General features: G+C 36.2%; 1 protein-coding gene and 1 non-coding gene across 5 annotated transcripts in view; both read right to left on the reverse strand.

Moving 5' to 3' along the window:
• Window positions 1-20,707, reverse strand: part of LOC129242295 (leucine-rich repeat-containing protein 40) — a 63,095-nt gene that overhangs the window by 20,664 nt on the left and 21,724 nt on the right. For 2 of the 4 annotated variants that reach the window (XM_054878866.1, XM_054878892.1), the window contains 7 exons: window positions 17,545-17,732; window positions 16,412-16,615; window positions 12,049-12,172; window positions 8,596-8,768; window positions 6,142-6,593; window positions 5,575-5,718; window positions 1,123-1,311 (listed from right to left, as the gene is read on the reverse strand). In XM_054878866.1, coding sequence (XP_054734841.1) covers window positions 1,123-1,311; window positions 5,575-5,718; window positions 6,142-6,593; window positions 8,596-8,768; window positions 12,049-12,172; window positions 16,412-16,615; window positions 17,545-17,732 — 1,474 coding nt within the window. Of the gene's footprint in view, window positions 1-1,122; window positions 1,312-5,574; window positions 6,033-6,141; window positions 6,594-8,595; window positions 8,769-12,048; window positions 12,173-16,411; window positions 16,616-17,544; window positions 17,733-17,925; window positions 18,205-20,707 lie in introns of those variants that run through there. The other 2 variants (XM_054878883.1, XM_054878874.1) reach the window with 2 other exon arrangements.
• LOC129236634 (U1 spliceosomal RNA) lies at window positions 236-401 on the reverse strand. The gene has a single exon (XR_008581691.1). It is a non-coding gene; the product is annotated as a U1 spliceosomal RNA (small nuclear RNA).

Genomic DNA, 20,707 nt, shown 5'->3' on the forward strand with positions numbered 1-20,707 from the left:
TTTGCTGTATCAGCTGAGAAAAAATTATCTATTTAAAATGCGTCGAGCGACCGAAATTCACAATAGTCGTATTCTTCAACGAATGAGCACCATAATACCAAATGAAAATTCGTTCGATCAGCACTTTCGACTACAGTCGAAGATCGAATGTTGCTCATAATAAGGGCCATAATGTAGTCAGACAAATCCAGGAACTTTTTTAAAATATATCTGATTTTTTTAATATATTCAAAATGTCGGGACGGCGCGTACGCTCTTCCCGGCTACCAAAAATTACACGCACGAGTTATTCGCATTAGGAATAATCGCAGAGGTCAACCCAATCGAATGTGCAATGATCAGGTCTCGCTCCGGAGGAACCGCCTTCGTGATCACGGTTCACCTCTACGCCAGGTAAGTATGCTTTCATACACTCAAAGCAGAGTACTTAAGTCGGATGACTCACAAAGTGGTTGGGAATTACTAACAGAAGGATGCATAGGTAATCAACAATGAACGAAAAGGATATTCTTACAAATGCTCTCATAAGCATGTGCGTGTATACATACATACACACTCATAATTGGCTACGGCTGTGTATGAGATCATGCAACAGGGGTAGGCTAAATGAAACCAAATTTGCTGCAGTTTTACGTTTTCGTTTCTGGACTCTCTCAAGGCCATAGTCGAGGCAAAAGGTGGTCATATCGAGCAAAAGTAAATTGATTCTTACTTTTGTATTATTTTCACACAATTTTTACTTTGAATTGAATAAAAGTAATTTTCCAAACTAAATTTATGGCCTTTTTAATTGGTTACACTTCGAATGCCGGACCCTGTAAACACTAGATACAAATTTCAGTTGTAATACGTCTGCATTTTTAGTTTTTCACCAACATTTCTGAGCTACTATTTTTGAAAGGGCCTCCAAAGTTTCACTTCACATCCAGGACTCGGAAAATAAGTATTGGTGGAAATATCGTTTTTCCCCCCGTGCGATGCAAATAAATTAAATTTTCTCGACTGCATAATTAAAATCTTTATACGCTAAGCTGTAAGAAGCCCATGTCGTTCAACACCAGTTAACAGTTCAAAGCTAATAATTTTGAATCAGCTACTCAAAATATTTTTAGTGGTACTTACCGATTATTACAGATATTCAATTCTCGCAATGTGTTCAGGACACCCAGCTCTTTCGGCAAATCGACCAAGTGATTGCATGACAAATTGAGCAGGGAAAGGCGTGTGAATTGTGAGATAAATGTTGGCACTTTGGTTATTTGATTGTTGGCCATCACCAACTCGCTGGCACTGTTCTTGAGTAGTTGAAGTCTAAAATGGAACAAAGAGCGATGCAATAGATGGCAAGAACTAATATTTATCTCAATACAGTCGTTTTGATTTAGTGTCTATAAGTGTCATCAGTCCCTAATTAACAACAAAAAATATTTCCAGAATTCTCACTTAAAGTAATCGATGTCGTTTTTAAGATAATTTTAAATTTTATTCACCTGAAAGTTTCATTTAATTTGTATTCATACAGTCTGTTACATAAGAGCGTGGCCACTGTTACACGTACATAGATAAAAAATCAGAGCGTCCTGTTTCTTTTTCTATGACATAGAGGGTACCTCAGTCCTTCATGATTTTTGTAAAAAGTCAGCTGTCTGCCAAATTTAGTCTTCAATTGAGTGGTTTTTTGAAATGAGTGCTGTTTAAGCCTCTCGCTTGGAGGCAATTTTTCTATGTTTGTATGGGACCCAAAATTAGGACCCAAAGGACCCAAATTAACGCAAACTGCTGCTGCGAAATATATGGGAAAGTCGAAGCAGTTCGTTAGCAAGCAGATAAATCGCTATAAAAAGGTCGGTAACGTTGATGATTTTCCTGATTGCGGAAGTGCAAGCAAAGTCTCAAAAAAAGACGAAAAAAAAGATTCTCGCATTGTTCTCGAAAGATCCAACTTTGACTTTACGTGGAGCTGCTGTGCAATTGAAAGCAAAAGGTGTTGACATCTTACGGAACGATTCGCAGGCACTTGCTTGCCAATAAACTGACATATCGCATTGCTTTGGAAAAACCAATGTTGAGTGCAAAACACGTGTAGTGAGTGGAAGGCGCAAAACGGAGTTGTCACTTTAGATTGGTCATCTCAGTCACCGGATGCAAGTCCCATAGGAAATGTGTGGGCTCTGATGAAAACTCAGCTTCACAGACGCAAGCCATGTAATTTAGATCAATTTTCTTGACAAATTCGGAAAATTTGGAGGTCTTTTCCGGCAGAATATGCAGAAAAACTAGTGAAAAGTATGCCCCGACGGTGCCAGGCCATATTTTACAATGCAGGAGATTGGACTTGCTATTGAGGTATTTGCATTGAGTATTGACGATAAAATTATCAATAAATTTGCGAATTTTCGAAAAATCAATTGTTGTTATTATTTAACAGTGACCACGATTTTTGTAACAGACTATAAATAATAATTTTTTTTTTTTAAATTTTAAGGCTTAATTTACATTTTTTAAGCCGAAAAAAATTAGGCCTGTTATGAAATCCGATTCTGTTTGAAGAACATAACAATACAACTCCTCCCTGTCTTTGTGCAGGTTTTTATTTCAATTCCGTGTAAAATCGCACCGATTCCTCCAATATCGACTCGTTTTCGCCGATTTGGTTATTTTAGAATTAAACAGGCTACATTTGTGTAACCAAAAAACTTATTGGAAATCGGCATAACGAGCATTAATTACTCTTATCACTGCGTCCGCCGCATAAAAATTACGAATATAATTCTCCGTTAAAAAAATAAAGAAATAAATAATTAGCGCGTAAACTTTTGATAGGTGTTTTGCAGAGCTACTCCTCCTATTTGTGGCGTGCGTCTTAATGCTGTTCCACAAATGGAGGGACCTTCAGTTCTAAGTCGACTCCGAACGGCAAATGGTTTCTATGATGAGCTTTTTCATGGCAGAAATACAGTATGTGTCAAAAGAAAAGAGCCGGTTTTTTTCTTGTAACTTCAAAATATATATTTCGTTTTGCTTTTTGCTGCATAATAGTCCCACTGAAGGGCTGCGATGGGTTAGTGTCGTTTGAAACTTTCCCGTAAACGCAACCAAACAAAAATGAGTGAGAAGTACGCGAAGCGTTTTGAGGCGGTATTTTTATGCACGCATTCGAAAGGGCCGAAATTATCTTACGCCGGGGCTGCAAAAGTGATTAGAAAATCAAAAAAGTTTGTTGTGATGTGGAATCAACGGTATAAGGTGTACAAAAATGTTGCTGACATTTCTGAGCGCGGCTTGAAGCGCGTGACGACTAAAAAGCAGGACAAAGTGATCGTCCAACTTTTTAAGCGGAACCCTTCTTTGTGACTACGCCAGATCTACGATCAGATCTTGCTAAAAAGGGAATAGATGTGAGTATCAACACCAACGATCGTCGACTGAAGTAGGCGAACATATCCTGCGGTTCCACATCATCAAAACCACTGCTCTTAGAAAAACACATTGAGAAACAACAAAACAAGAAAATGGTGTCACAGTATTGGATTAGCCTTCCCAGTCCCCAGACGCCAACCTCATTGAAATTGTGTGAGGAACTATGAAAACGCATCTTGACGGAAGGCCAGTCCATGATTTAAAGCAACTCGTGCGTCAAGTTTGCATATCTAGTCCTGTTTGTCGACGAGCTACGCAGAAAAAAAAGAAAGTGTGTGGTAGTTCACGGAACCCGCACGATTGAAGTGAAACTTCTTTTATCAACAAATCAATAATTTAACTATTATTTCAATATAATGCATGCAGAAGTCATGGAAAGCATGGAATGGAATTTTATTAAACAGAATTATTTATTTATTTTAATATAAAAAGAAATGAATTTATTGTACTCAATTACATTTGGTTCTCGGCATTGTCATTATCATTATTGGATTCGTTTTCCAAAAATGAAACAAGGGCTTTATGGTAACTGAAATACGTAAAAAATGATCTACATTCTAATCTATCAAGGTATCGATGAAATACTGCATCAATGGTAGTTCCGCATCTTGTTGTTGGTACTACAAATTATCACTTATCGTACAACCGGAGGATTCACTGTCACGGTGTTCAGCAGTAGCTCTTAATTTTTTACGCTCCAAATACTCACGTTGCCGTTCAGCACCTGTTTTCGGTTTCCGTTTTTGTTGATTTGATGCCATATTTAACAGAAATCAATCAACAAAACAAAATATGTTTGTAAGATTTGCTCAAAACTACACACACACTCTATGACGCGTCTCGCGTTACTAATATAATATTGTGTTTGGGATAACTGTCAACTGTTTCCACCGAAATGCGTTCGCAAAGTGTATGGTCTTTGGTATGGTAAACAGATTTATGATACATTATTTTGCGGCGACAGCACAGCGCGATAGCCCAGCGGCTAGCAATGTGGGCTTCCGATCCGAAATCCTTGGTTCGAATCACAAGAAAATTTTTTTTTTTTTTTTTTTTATACATTTATTTCATTTTGTTTTATGATATGTTTATGAGCAGATTTTTTTCATGGCAGAAATACACTCGGAGGTTTGCCATTGCCTGCCGAGGGGCGACCGCTATTAGAAAAATGTTTTCATTAATTTTGCTTTCACCGAGATTCGAACCAACGACCTCTCTGTGAATTCCGAATGGTGATCACGCACCAACCCACTCGGCTACGGCGGCCGTCAATCAAATGTCATATTTACAAATTACATTCGATAAGAATGCAATAATAAACGACCGCATTACATTCACGACGACACGCCACGCCAGTCTTTTAACAGATGGCGCTGGCATAGCGTGAGTTTTACGTAGTTTAGCGTAGTTTTACTCCTCACAGCGTTTCATCCACGCCACGCTTTTAACAGATGGCGCTGGCGTAGCGTCACATGTAGATGAAACGCTATGGTTTTACTCCTCACAGCGTTTCATCCTTCGAGACAAAAGAAGTTTCACTTCAAAACTGGTTCAAAGCATGAAGAAGATGCCAGTTTATACTCCCCAACGATGAAGACTACACGACTTATTGAGTAATTGTGACTCGTTGTTTTATACATATTTTGAAATAAAAAAAATTTAAATATATATTTTTATACTTCATGAATAATTGCGGTTCTTTTTTTCTGATACAGACTGTACGTTCGGAGGTTTGCCATTATCTCCCGAGGGGCGAACGCGATAAGAAAAAAATTCTTATATAATTTTGGTGTTTCATGCACGAAGATCCGAACCTACGCACTCCCGAATGATAGTCACGCACTAACCACTCGGCTGCGGCGGCCGTGATAGGGCTGATTAATTTCGATATTAATTTGTTTGGAATTGAGTTATACAGTTCGGTATATCAAAATTTTTGGCGAGTCGAAAAGTATGTTCACTAGCCTTTTAAAGTTTTCACCCTATAGCTTAAATTAAAAAATAAATAGAAAAATATCACTTTTTAAACATAACCTCTTAAACTCTTCACCTATAGAATAACCTCAACTTTGCCTTTACTGTATTTATAAGTCTTATGCCACATATTAATCTCAATCAGTTGCAATACTTCCTTATGTTAGTTGCAATACTTACGAATCAGGCAATTTTTCGAAACGATTCTTGGAGAGATCCACACAGCTGACATGCTCTTCCGCTGCCGTTTGGAATACCTCGTCAGGCACTGTGGATAGGTACTGCATGGTCACGTTCAGTGTATGTGTGTTTCTCATCTTATATCTGAAATATCAAGCACGAGAGGTGGTTATAGAATATTCTGCGAATAAATACTGCAGCCACCACGGCCGTGCGGATTTTCGTATGGTATGGGCTGTTGGTATATTGGATAATGCGGATCATAGTTGGACGTTAGAGTGCCGTAGCAGTTATTATAAGCGAAATATGGATTTTCAAATTTGGATACATCAATTTTCATATATTGAATGCTATTGTAATTGAATGCGAATCGCTGCATTGAATGGAACGTTTGGGCTTGGTCTTGTGTTCCCGTCGATTGCTCCATATTCACATTAGCATAGTAGGCGGCATTAAGTCTATATGGGGGGAAGGAGGGGTTTGGGTACACTCAATCACACACGCACACAGAAACATATGCACAAACACAAACACATATAACACAAAACACATAGTCAAGACACTCACTTATCGGGAAATGTTGCATCTTCATCACAACCGCCAGCCGGACGTCGTGGACTATTCAAACCATCCGCACCCATTGTGCCGGAGTTGGCAGGTACAAAAGATGTGGCTGAGGATGTCGATGATGGGGAATTTTTATCACCTTGAAGAAGGCGTTGTTCCTTCTCGATAGCAGCACGCGCACGATCACGCAGCGTTCGAAGGATACGCGTTGTGCCGCACTGCAGCACGTCGCGGCGGATTGACTTGATCGGATTGCCGTCGAGTTGCAAACTAACCAAATGCGCCAATGAAGCCAACGACAATGGCAAATTGCTTATTGAATTGTTGGTAAAATCGAGCCGAATAAGATTTTTCAGAAGTGAAATTTCATCTGGTATCTTCGTAATTTTGTTATCGCGCAAATCGAGAATTTTCAAATGCGGCAAGTTTGAGCAAAAACTCTCTGGTAATTTCTATAAAAAAAAAGAAAAACGATACAGTATAAAAAATTTATTAAAAAAAAAAAATATTAAAGCCACAAACAGCGGCAGAATCGAGGTGCTCATGTTTGCATAAAACTCTAAGTTATTGTAAATTTCAATGTTAGATTGCGTCGATAATCAACTGTTGCGAGATAATGAAAAATGCATTAAATGCAACGGAATTACCGTAATTTTATTTTACTATTTTTGCACCGAACACGAGTGCCATGATTCCGCCGTTTGCGCAAAGAGGCCAATGAGCGAAGAGAGTGCGACCGGGTCGAATAATACAGCCCGATTCTGAATAGAAGCTCCCTGGACATATTTTTTTTTATTTCTAGACAATACTTGATTTTTACTCAATTTATCAGAAACGAAATCAAATAATGGGCGCTGCGCCGATTCCAATGAAGTTGATTGACTTCAAAAGTGTTTCCTTTGAAATCCTAAAGCCGGCCATACACATACAGTTTCAACTGATAGTTTAAACTGAACAGTTTAAACCGTCAGTTGAAACTGTACACTGTTGAAGCAAACACACATACAGTTCAATTCTTCAGTTTTGGCAATGGATTCGAAGAAGCAAGACGATAATAACAGATTTCTTCGTAGCACCAGGTTCAATTTCGTCCAATTTTTTTGCTAATTTGGTATATGCATCATCTCTTTTCATACGGTCATGATAATCATGACTCTTTACTTGCCAAAGACAAGGTTCCGATCGATACATTTCAATAAAATCGCTAATTATTTGATTAGGTTTATTACGCGCCATCTTAACTACGCGAAAATTATACTTTTAAAAAGGAATACCACAGAATACAACACACCTCCTCTTAATTGAACTGAGAAATGTACAGCGAACCCCCACACACGTAATAATCAGTTTAAACTTTCAGTTTAAAAAATTGAAAATTTCATTTGTCTCAGTTCAACTGTAGAGTTGAATTGAACTGAAACTGAAATATCCACACACGTGGATGTTAGACTGTACAGTTGAATTGTACAGTTTAAACTATCAGTTGAAACTGTATGTGTGTGGCCGGCCTAAGGCCTAAGGCCTAACTGATAGTTTAAACTGTACAATTCAACTGTACAGTCTAACATCCACGTGTGTGGATATTTCAGTTTCAGTTCAATTCAACTCTACAGTTGAACTGAGACAAATGAAATTTTCAATTTTTTAAACTGAAAGTTTAAACTGATTATTACGTGTGTGGGGGTTCGCTGTACATTTCTCAGTTCAATTAAGAGGAGGTGTGTTGTATTCTGTGGTATTCCTTTTTAAAAGTATAATTTTCGCGTAGTTAAGATGGCGCGTAACAAACGTAATCAAATAATTAGCGATTTTATTGAAATGTATCGATCGGAACCTTGTCTTTGGCAAGTAAAGAGTCATGATTATCATGACCGTATGAAAAGAGATGATGCATATACCAAATTAGCAAAAAAATTGAACGAAATTGAACCTGGTGCTACGAAGAAATCTGTTATTATCGTCTTGCTTCTTCGAATCCATTGCCAAAACTGAAGAATTGAACTGTATGTGTGTTTGCTTCAACAGTGTACAGTTTCAACTGACGGTTTAAACTGTTCAGTTTAAACTATCAGTTGAAACTGTATGTGTATGGCCGGCTTAAGAATAGAAATCCGAATCGAAATACAAGCAAGATTGCTTGTAAATGTGATATGCAAATCTACTAATTCGAAATTCGACTTTTCTTGCCCAAATTTTTGGAGGTCTTGTCTCTGAGAGTTAATTGGATTTATATAGGATTTTTGACTTGTGAAAAACAATTTTTGGTCGAGAGAACTCTTGGGAGTATTCAGCATTTTTTAGGGAAGTCTTCTCTCTGGGGGTTTATTATTACACAATTTTTTTCTTGAAAATAAATTAATTTCTGTGAGCGAGTATTTAGAAATGGGCTGTATTTCGACGAGTTTAACCCTTATCACCCTTGAATTTAATCAAATAAAAACGAAAGTTGCTTACCGAAACTAAATTATTAGCAACATACAACTCTTGCAGACACTGGCAGCCCTCAAAATTCGGCAGTTGCGTTATGTCATTATGCTGGAGGTACAAACACAATAACTTGCGTAGACTGCCAATATCCTCGGGCAGGGAAATCAAGTCATTATGATTCAGGTCCAATTTTTGTAGAGCTTTATTGATAATAAAAAGATATTTTTTTTAAATACTTATATATGTACATACGTACTCTTACATATCGATGAACTTTTGCCAAAACAACTTTTTTGACTTGGGCAGTTTTATTTTTTACAGAAACGCATTTAATATTTTAATAGAAATTTTGTAAGGGATTCTAAAACGATACTCCGTTGCAAAATTATAAAATCACACCATATTGACAAGGTTTGACTATTCATTGCATTTTTTTTAATTTCAAAAGTTTTTTTTATAAAAATGTAGTTCGTTCTATAATAAATACAATATTTAAACTGTGTAAAAGACTTCGACACATTTTTATCAAAATTTCAAACATTTTAAACAAAATTAAAAAAAAAAAGTAATTTTGTCCGCAGTTTTAGAGCTGACTAAAGTGCGAATTTAAAAGGGCTCAACATTCGCTTGTGCATTTTCTCCATGTACCTATGTGGGTTACCTTTTATATTTTGCGCCCAATAATAAAAAAACACAATAAAATAATAATGACAACACAAACAACTAACGATGAAAATGGCTGTATTGCTTTTTAAGACATTCTCCTTGGAAGTTAATACACTTTTCTATATGCGCTTGAACCAATTTTCAAAGCACTTTGGCCACTCAGAAATGAATACCTCCAAAACGAGCTGTTTAAAGTCTTCAATAGTTTTCTCAAGCGTTTAAAAACGTGATTTCACTTTTTTTATTGTTCGGGAACAATAGGGCATCATTAGGTGCCAAATCAAGGCTTTACGGCGGATGATCCATTAATTTGATCTTTTGAGTCCTCAAAAACTCTCTCACGTGAGTCGACACGTGAAAGCTTCCATTGGCGAACGATAATTCGTCGTCGGCGGTTATTGTTATTATTAATATTATTATTATTTGTTTACGCGCCAGCTGGAGGCGCAGATTGACGATACAAATAAATTCCATTGGGGTCAATTCCATAAAGGTACGTTGGGGTGAGCGAGCCGTCAGACGTCGTGGATTTGTCATACAGGCTTCGTCTCCATGTTCTTTTCGGGCGCCCTCTTCGGCGAGAGCCTTGCGGATTCCAGTCGAGGACATCCTGCTGATGTCAGTCGCAGGTTTACGGATTGTCTGACTTTCACTTTCGTTGGCGTTTTTCAATCTCAACCGGACTTTGTTCGCTTCGAGCAAGGAGCTCGTCATTAGAATTCCAGTTATCTGGACACCATATACGCAGTATAGCTCTTAAGCAGCGGTTTATAAAGATTTGGAAATTTTTTGTTGTTGAAACCGCTTCGGACCACGTTTCCCAGCCATACAACAGTACAGACTTCACATTCAAGTTGAAAATCCTTAGCTTTGTTGTGGTGGTTAGCTGCTTCGAATACTATATGTTTTTAAGCATACCTTATTAAATAGAACGGGTACATTGCTTAGCCATTATGTGGATATTTTTATGTATCTTATGGTATCGGGTTTTGATCTAAGCTTCTTGATCAAAGTACCACGAGTTTGGCATATAATTGTAAACATATTCTAATAAAATGATATCACTTTGATGTTTTATTATTATACTTATAACTTGGTATAACTCCAATACTCAGGTATGATCCAATTCAAGAACATTGCCAGGTGCGGAGTTTGGCTGGTCCCAAGGCCAGCTCAGTGCGGAGAGGAACCGCACATAGAGTAAAAGCGCAAATGCTGACTTGATCTGGGTGTTCAGTCGTCGGCGGTTGGTTTACCTTAATTCTCCGTAAACTTCTGACCAACAAATTATTATGTATCACTCAGAGTTTACTCTTTTAAGTTTCTCTACTGGTACAGTTGCGACATTACCAGATTTTCCGGACCCAGATTTTCGGGCGACAACTTTTGTTAGATTAAGCTCGTCATTGGAACACCCCTACTATCGGTTGCTGCTTCGTTTCCGGCTATATACATAGATTCAAGATTTGTCATCTGTTACGATGTCATAGACTTGATGAGTACCACCACGGTTGAATTTTTTCAACATTTCTTTACTTCAATCTACTCGAGTCTATTTTTCGACAATTGCATCCAACGCGAACAAATCTTCTTGACGATCAAATGTTCATGCGCTTTTGAACATATACAGGCCCCACTAACGCCCAAGGCTGCTGCTATCTCGGTATATGTCACATGACGATCTTGCGTTACCAATTGACGCACAGCATGGATTGTTTATGGCACGACAACTGTGGGTAGCCTTCACGCGATTCATCCTGCAAGGATGGACGGTAACGTTGGAACTCGTTGTACTAGCGAGAAGGAGAGCAGGGCTCGTTTTAGTGGCCACACCACACGACGCAGTAGACGAGGGTCGCTGTAAGTGCGAAGGCATTTCGAAGCCTACCTCACCCACCAAAAACAAAAAAAAAAGTGTGACGCTTTAACGCCGGAAGTGGACGTAAGTTGATCAATGTATAAGTAATCTTCTCTCGATGATCCACTTGGAAAATCGTAATAAATATTTACTTTGGCAAAAATAAATCTATTCGCGTAATTCATAAAGCACTTCGTCCATTTTGCAGTCAACATAATCGGCCTAGTCAGCAAGCACTACTTTTACTATTCTCGACAAGGCAAAAAAATGTTAGAAGAGAATATTGCCGTTGTAGCGCGAAGTGTTGAAGAAGATGCCAGAAATGTCGAATCATTGTCATTCTCAACTTGTTGGCCTTTGTCCTTCAACTATGCAAAAAAATGTATGTGAGGATCTTGGCTTACGTACCTATAAAATATCGCTCGTGCACGAATTGGAGCCAAATGACCATCGTTTGCGTGAACTTTTTTCAGATTGGTGTCATTTACATTTATTATTCAGATTTATTGGAAAAAGTAGTCAATAATTGGACTGGTCGAATGGACTATGTATGTAACTCGTAGCCGCGGCGGACATGTGCCAGATTTCATATGCAAAAAATAAATGCCATGTAATTATGTACCAGATTATAACAAAAAAAATTCTTTTCAAAAATATTTTTGCTTCGGATTATCATTTTAAGTTCTCAAGCCCTTAAATTATATAGTTAAAACTTATCAATATGTAGTGACATTGTCATTATGCCAGTGGTTTTATAAACAGCGCCAAGAAATTACTAATAATTCCAATTTTCCACTAAATCCAATCAACTTAATGGTTAATCGGCAAAAAGAACTGAGTCGATTTGAGTTGTTTTAACAAAAGGCGTATATTGCATATATATATGTATGTATACTTGTAAGTAAATAAATATGAAATGATAAAATATACTTTATTTTGTTAATTCATCAACTTACAACGCATATTCACCAGGTCGGAGGGTAGTTCTTTTATGTGGTTATATGAGAGTAAAAGCTCAGACACGCGCACCAGGAAGCCAATGCCATTGGGCAGCGCCGTAAGTGAATTATGTGAAGCATCCTTTTAGTGAAAAAAATTATAAACCATAAACCGTAAGCCGAAGCGTTTTGCATTATTTATTAATACGAGTAATGATGGGACATTATTTTGAACTTGTGACCAAGAAATCAAATGATTATATTTGAATTTTGTTGAAAAAACTTGTATTGTGTAAAGTTTTGATGTATAAATTAAACAAATTAATTAATGTTTTGTTTCTAAATTTAATAAAAAAATTATTGAAATGAATGTCTTTACCCATTCTCCAAGCTCTATTATATTGAGTAGTTCACATCTTTTTTCCCATATATGAAATATATAAATGAAAGTGTGAAGTAAAAAAAAAAGAAAAAAAAAACAAAATTCGATAAAAGATCCTTCAAAAGACGCGTCTAGATATTGTTTTAAAATAATTTATGCAAAAAATGTAGATTCTTTTAGGTCCCACTATTTTTATTCAAATTCGGCTCTTAATAATTATGTGTGAAAAATTATATTTTTTAACCCCTTGCAGCGCTTTATCGAGTCTAACTCGTGATGCAAATTTTGGCCCAAATATGAATATGGTGAGCCAGGCTCATGAATAGATCGTCGGATCAAACATAAACATCACGAGCCTGGGTCGTGATTCAATGTTAGTTTCTATCTGTACGCCACCAGAGTTAGTCACGAGTCTCATAATTGCTGTTACATCATCTCGCGCATCAGTCTCATCTGTTTACCACGGCTTAACGCGTAACACTTTGGCCTGAGTTTCGTCGAGCTAAATGGCACTGCAAGGGGTTAGATGTCCACTATGAGCATTTCTACAGGTAAAATCCGCCAAACAGTCGATTTATGAATGCCTAATTGTTGAGAACGTCGATGTTGAAGGTTGTTTTGCAGCACTTTGCGCTACAGCTGCGATATTCTCAACAGTTCGCCCAGTTTTTGGTGTGCCCGTCCTTTTTTATCCTCAACAAAACTAGTTTCTTGAAACTTTTTCACCAATCTTTCATTTCATTTCACCAATCGAATCATTCGGACGATTATTGCGACCAAAAAAATAACGAGTTTTGCGATATGCTGTTCTTAAAGGTCGACCATTTTTATAAGGAATTTCAATCATTTAAACGCGTTTTCTGTCATGTAAAATTGTACATCTGTCTACTTAACAAACGTCAGAGATGAGAATTATGTGGCTAGCAATTAGTCTCTACTAACATCTAGGCGTCACTTTTGAAAGACCCTTTATTTCAATTTAGGGTTGGTTATTCCTTATTTTCTATCAAAATGTTATGAAATTACATACTTTATTAAATAATTTTTGGTCACATTATAAATGTATGTAAGTGTGTATGTATGCACTTGTATAAGAGTTGATCATTAGACTGTAAAAAGTGTTGGTTAGTAGGTGCTTAGTATTATAAAATAATGGTTTTGAGTACAGAACTTAACTACAAAAATTCTACTAAATTTATCATACTGCGGATATATCACCAGGGTAAGCTTAACAAGCAAGTTCTTTTTTATTAGTTAAAATAAATTTTGTGTTTTCTAAATCCTGACAGTATTGGTGACCTTGCAGTACACAAACACTCGTGCATATGTATATAAAAGGTACTATTTAAAAATCGTGGTATAAAAGAACAAGGTGATGTCAGAATATTGGCATTTGTTGTAAATTTCACAGGTTTCTCGTGCTTATTTCAGAGTGACACAACGATAGACGTAGAAGCTGCAATCAAGAAAAATCTTAGGAGACAGTCTCTCATTATCTGTGTGAGTTCTCAAGTCTGGGTGTTCTACGACATAAATGCTGGGGGAATTTTCGATCGTTAGCTTGAAAGAAATTGCAGAAAAGAAGATATATGGCATAGGCAGATTCATAGTCAAATCAAGATGGTTCGACTAATAAGAAGCAGTGGTTCTACAGGTGGTGTTTAAAAATGGTATCTTTTGTGCCAATACCCAACTATTGGCTGTGTCACTCGGGCAATACCTCCCCCACCACCACTATTTTTGTATCAAGTACTTCTTTTAAGCAGCCCATATTTGGCATCACTGTTACATTTTTTTCTTTTTTTTTTTGCATTGGAAATTAAAATTAAAATTACTCTAATCAATTTCGCCAAATAAATACTTTTTATGGTCAATATGAATGATTTTCGAAAATTGAATTACCTTTCGAGCAAAATGTGAGCAAGTTTTTTAAAACCTATTTGAATTGCATTGAATGGTATTGCGAATTGGATTCCCCCATAAAGACACTATACAACACAAAAATATATGTATATGTTTCCATAATTATGAAAGTAGTCTAAGTCATATGTATACTATTTATTGTTTCGAGATATTTAATGAGTTACGTTTGGACGAGTTAAAAAATATTTGTATATTATGCGACCTTTTAATTTATAATTTTCTTAGACTTGATTAATGGAATTTTATTATCAATATGAAATTTTATATGAATGTCATACGAAAATGTTGCTTTAAAAGCTCTAATTGAGGTCAACCATTTTCAAAATTAATTGAATGTCCTATAAATCACTTAATGCAATAAAGAACGATGAGTTTTATTTGCAACAAAAACTTTAATGAAATAAGTCATGAACTTTTATTTACTATTTTTTAAAAATAATGCATTTTTATCATTTTTTCTAGTTTTTAAGATTCTTAAAATGTTCATGACAAACTGGACGAATGCGTGGTAGTAAACACATAACATCTTTATGTTTTTCTTCCGTTACTGATTTAGGAAATAATTTAATATTTTCTTATAATTTTGGTTTTCCTGTTTTAGGTGTAAGATCCAAAACGTGGAATTTCGAATCATCTAAAGAAAGTTTTCTAGAACATTTTATAAGATTCATTTTTCAAGAAACGCATCCATTGAATTTTCATTTGACGATATCGTGAAAATTACATTACATATAATTTAAGATAATGTGAATGTCACTTATTTCACATCAAACTAATTTTTTTGAAATTTTGACTTAGGCAACTTTCGTAGTTATGAGCACATATGTATATACAATATATATACTTATATATACATAAAATATCCGACATCGAATTTATCTATACCATAAGAACGAGTAAAGGTGGGAACTCTGATGCCTTAAAACAAAATTCGGACTTAAACTTCAAATCGCTGATACACGTAAATTTTGTTGTTCCTTCTACCAGAATCTTTTGCCGGAAGCTTATTATTTTGGATATAGTTTCATTCTGCTGAACAGTGTAAGAAGTAAAATATCAACACATTCCAGGGAAATGGGGTATTTTATATGCATTCATTTAACAAAAATATATTGAATTGAAAATATTACTTAAGAAAAGGGTACGAAAAAGTAATCTATTTATCATCAAAAATTGAGGTTAAGTAGTTAGCATGTTGCACAATGTTAAAAAATCAAAAAAATAGTATTTGAAAAAAGTTTAGTTAGCGTTACCAGTTATATATGTAGTTAATAGTTATAAAGTTATATGTACGATGTACAGAAACCAAGATGTGGCCAACTTCAAATCGTTACTCCGCTCTCGGCGATTTTGAAGAAATCAGCTGATTTAATGACGTAACAGGGGTTATGGCAGTTCTTTTTTTTTTAAGGAATAACTGAGATTGTGTTGGTGTGTTTGTAAAAATCAACATAACCTTCCCCCATCCTTGCCGTCTGAACAACAACTGATTGGAAGCGAGGAAGAAAATATGTGAAATGAGCGGGCAGAAAAACACCTGATGTGAAACAACCAAAGTTAATTTCACAATTTTGCTTCGGATGGCCAATCCTTGCATTATATCACCCTTGCGAGAAGTCTCCAGCAGCAAACAACAAGAATTCAGAGAGTTATGTAAAAAAAATCGCGGCATGTCTGCTAAAGGAACTGAAAGAAGCAGACTTCCTGCACTGTTTCAAGCAACAGAAGATTCACAAGCTGATAATAATTAAATGGGTAAAATCGAAATTGAATGTTTTACAGCCTTAGTTTCTTTATTTCATAGATACACCTGGCAAATTTTATTTAGATATTGAACTGATATCGGATATCCTTGTAGTAAGGACGTGAAAGATTAAAGAAATATGGGGTCTCATTTTTTATATGGCTGTCATATAAATATATTATGGATATATGATATTATTCTATTTTTAACTCATTCATCTACATAGTCAAACATTACCTACATATGTATATATGTAACTAAATATGTACGATGTGTATAGCATAAAGATATAGCAACTAATATTTCATTAATTTCTTTATTTCGTTACATACCAAATATTCCAGCATGTGCAAATCGCTGAGACTAGGGTGCAGTTCCTCGAATTCATTGTACGATATGTTCAAGTAACGCAACTCAGGTAACGTATAAAAATCAACAGGTAACTCTCTCAACTTATTCCGACTCAAATTGACACGCACCAACTTTTCCAACCTGCATATTTCTCTAGGAAGGCTGGTTAGTAAATTGTCGTGGAGCTGCAAAAAAGCATAAATAATAATAATAAAACTTAGGCAGTGTTATTTCTCACTAGAAATTAGCAACCACAAGGAAAAACTCAGGAAAAATAGCCTAAAGTGTATCTACGATATATATGTATAAGGTATAGCTCTCTCCCTATTTTCCTCTACGTTATATCTTTTTTCTCTCTCGCGGAACGAAAATGTCCAAAACTTTGCATGGCCTTGAAATTTTATTCTCCATTCTTGCTCGTCCATCGACGCCTAAGATGCTTCACTTCAAAAATTATAGAGCATTAAATGTAATGTGAATCGAAGAATATGCATTAAGTTCTTAAGATACACATGCCCATTTTCTAGTTCTAAAAAATCTTATAATTTTTACATATTAAACTATTGTACATACTGCAATATACAATTTCTTAAGATAAGAAACAGGCTGATAGTTGAGCTAAGGTGCCAAACAAAGAGCCATTATACATTTTCGAATACACCCTTCCAAAAAATAAAAAAATTGAAATTTGAAACTTCCCCGAACAAATGGAATCAGTAACAACATCTAGACGCTGCAAGTTTGCACGACAATCCGCGTCAGTCCGTGCGCAAGAGAGCGGCTGCCCTGTGGCTTCGAAAAACTAGGGCCCATTCGATACCTGAAAGATGGAATTCGAGAGGCTATCGAGGACATAGGGCAGCCACTTTGCAATCCGGTTATGGAAAATTTCATGAAAAGGATATTGTCCTGTAAGCGTGGTCGTGGTGGTCATTTGCCTGATGTTGTTTTCCACTATTAACGACATTACAATGAAATAAATATCCGATCATTTATATTAAAAAGTAGCATTTTTCTTTGAATATCAAAATAACACCTCTTTTTGGTAAACCCTATGCTAAATAAATACAAATAACACACAGAAATATTCTTTCTCCGTAAAATCGATACTCACTGTCAATGTGGTCAAAGTGTCGAGGTTTTCTATTTTAGGCGACAAATGTGTCAAAGCATTTGAGCTCAGGTCTAAATTCGTTAAAGGCATTTGATTCCACCAAGCATCCTCCTCCTTAACTGTCAGCTGCTCCAGTGAGGTTGGCAAATCTTTGTCAATTTCATTTATTTGGTAAATTTTATCAGGCACTAAAATGTAAAATTATTTTTTAGATTATTGAAGAATTGAGTATTTATACAAAATAAAATACATCTGTACGTATGTGTATATAAACACATCCCTAATTCGCGCGAAACATGCAATATTTTTTTCGTTAATTTTGGCTTTTTCTAAAATAATGGCAGCCTATCTATTCTATTAATTCGTGTTTTGAAAATTTACACTTTGTCGGCAGTGGTTCTGTGGGTTGCGGGTCGATCTCATCTTCGGTCTCTTGTTCGCTGGTCGAGGAGGCCATTCGATATTCGCGTATATGATAGTATAAACGCCTATGCGCCGGACCACACATACAGAACGATGTGAGCTTTTTGCGCGAACGCTTTAAGGACGCAATTTTGAAGGATTATATAGCAAGAGCGAACGTAGAAAGAAAGGTTTGTGTATGAGTTTGTATGTATAGAATGCACTTAGAATTTGCTTAGCCAAATTGGCAACCACGAACTTTGAGATACAATATTTAACTGTGCCGATGCATCGCAAATTCTGCGTTAATGTTAACTTTTTGTATAGAAATTTGCATTGAATTGAGCGCGACAATTGTGACGGTTAACTGAGCATGAAATTTATTTTTGCTATAATTGGGTTACTGCAATTGCGACGCAACTTGAGGTGATGTAATTTGATACTTGGCAGCATTAGAATAAAAATAATCAAGATGATATGTGCATATATAGCAGCTCCAGCTACACTAACTTATTTGCTATGAATTAGAAATAAAATACAAAATAAAATATCAAATGTAACAAAACGTATTGAACTGGGAAATTCATTGTCAAGTTCATTCAAAAAACAAAAATGCATTTATAAACAAACTCATGCGGATGTATGCATGTGCACATATGTGCGTATGTATGCCACTTGATTACCCGATTTGGTGAGTTGCTGTTGTAAGCGGATGAGCCAGACAGTATAACCGTTGACACAATTACCTTCAAAGCGCTCAATCGTATTGCGGGCAACTATTCCATCGAAGACAGGTATAGCAGTAAAAAATGGTGGAATGCCATTCGTGAATTTTAGGTGGCAAGTTTGCATTAATTTGTGCAGAAGAACCCATTGCATACTGCAGCGTATAAAGTAATATAATGTCGACGTGAAGTATGGAAAAGCTGGTAGAAACTGGTTTCACATATGAATGTATGCGGCAAAGTATAAATGAGAGCGTAGAAGAGTAGTTGTGCTTGTGGAGAGGATGGCTACTGACCAGCAAAGATCTGAGTAGACTTTGTGCGTAAAGTGCAAGTGCTAAAGTTTTTGTTATCAATTTTAACTTTTAAAAGTGTTTTGGGATTAACGGTTTTTTAGGTTTGGAAACAGATGGAAGTAGCTAGGAACCAAATCTGAATCGTATCGAACTTTAATTCATGGATTTAAGCCATTGTCAAAATGTTCTTGAGACACGGTGCATTGTCCTGATGGAAAACAGTTTTTTTCTTTTGTAAACTGGGCTAAGCTGTTTTACCAGTTTGCAACTAATCCACAAACAAAATTGCTTTCACATCCCAAAAAACTTATGTCAACACCTTCTTGGCCGATTACTGGACACGAACTCGTGTCGGAGCCGAAGAACAAGATTTACACCACTCCTTAGGCTGTTATTTTGGATTTAGGACTATAATGATAGATTCAGACCTCATCTTTCGAGATGACGCACAAAATCCACTTTACCCTTTCGTAAACACTCTAAATATTGCTGAGAAAGTCGCATTCGAATGTGTTTTTGTTCTATTGTTAGCGAATTCGGCGCTCACTGTGCACACAGCTTTTTGAAACCCAATACTTCACTCAAAATGATATTTACACTGCTCACTGAAATGCCTCTGGCTTCCTCCAAATCTCTTTCAGTCACTCGACGATTTTCCAATGCGATATCTTGCATTTTTTCTACGATTTCTGGTGTGTTGCTGTTTTTGGACGTACTTGACGTGGATCGTCTTCAAGGCTTGTACGACTACGTTTAAATTTTTTGTGCCGGCTTTGTGCCATAAATTGTTTATGAAAATTTATTTGTGGCAAAAACATTCAGAGGTTTTTGCTACTTGCAACTGCGAGCGGCTGGTTTTTATTCACTGAAATTCCTCACATGTTTTTGTCCATTTTTTGAAAAATAATTTTTCGTTATTGTTGTCATCTACCAATGCTCTACTCCATCTCTTTAAGCTTTCATTGTGAAATGCAACCTTTTCCTTCATACCAGAAAGGCACAATGAAATGAGCAACATCTATTTGAAAGGTTCGAACTAGTCTAAATATATCTGTTGAGAGCTCAGACGATTTTGCTGATGAAATAATTACTTGGATATATGTCCGGATAGTTCCGGCAAACTGGAACCGATTGTCGTGAGTTGAAATGTGATCTTTGGTTTAGATGTGTGGACTGAAGATGAGGAATTCGAGTCAAAAAAAGGGGGTTTATGTCGAGACAACGCACTTTTTAAATATTTACCAAATGATGGACCTCATAAAAGTTTAAAAATTAATTGAAGACGACAGATTACTTGTTAATTAGGTAGGTAGGTATGTGAAATGATTCAGGTACCAGACTGACGCTCCCCAAGTAGCACTAAAGCGGCCATTTTGACACCTTCAACGGGCAGAACAGCTAACCAAAGCTGTTGATGTAACGGAGGCGGGTTGCCAAATCCTGACTTTTACAGAGAAAGTGCCCAATAGCCTCTTTCTCTGTGAAGGTCCCTACAGCTTCTGCAATGCCCATTAAGGGGTAACACCACTGTAGAAATTTCAAAAAATTGATTTTTTTGTTTATAAGCTTAAAAAATTCTTTGAACCTTTTAAAATACAGAACAAAAAGTTTTATACGTTACCGAAGTTTATTTCATAAATATTTTAAGCTTTTAACCAAGCGTTAGTGACTGCTACCTAACGACTTCTCCAAATTTCCAAACTTTAAACGCGTTTTTCTCAAAACACGTTTTCTGAAATT

This window comes from Anastrepha obliqua, chromosome 1, assembly GCF_027943255.1.
Source record: "Anastrepha obliqua isolate idAnaObli1 chromosome 1, idAnaObli1_1.0, whole genome shotgun sequence".
NCBI classification, from domain to species: domain Eukaryota; kingdom Metazoa; phylum Arthropoda; class Insecta; order Diptera; family Tephritidae; genus Anastrepha; species Anastrepha obliqua.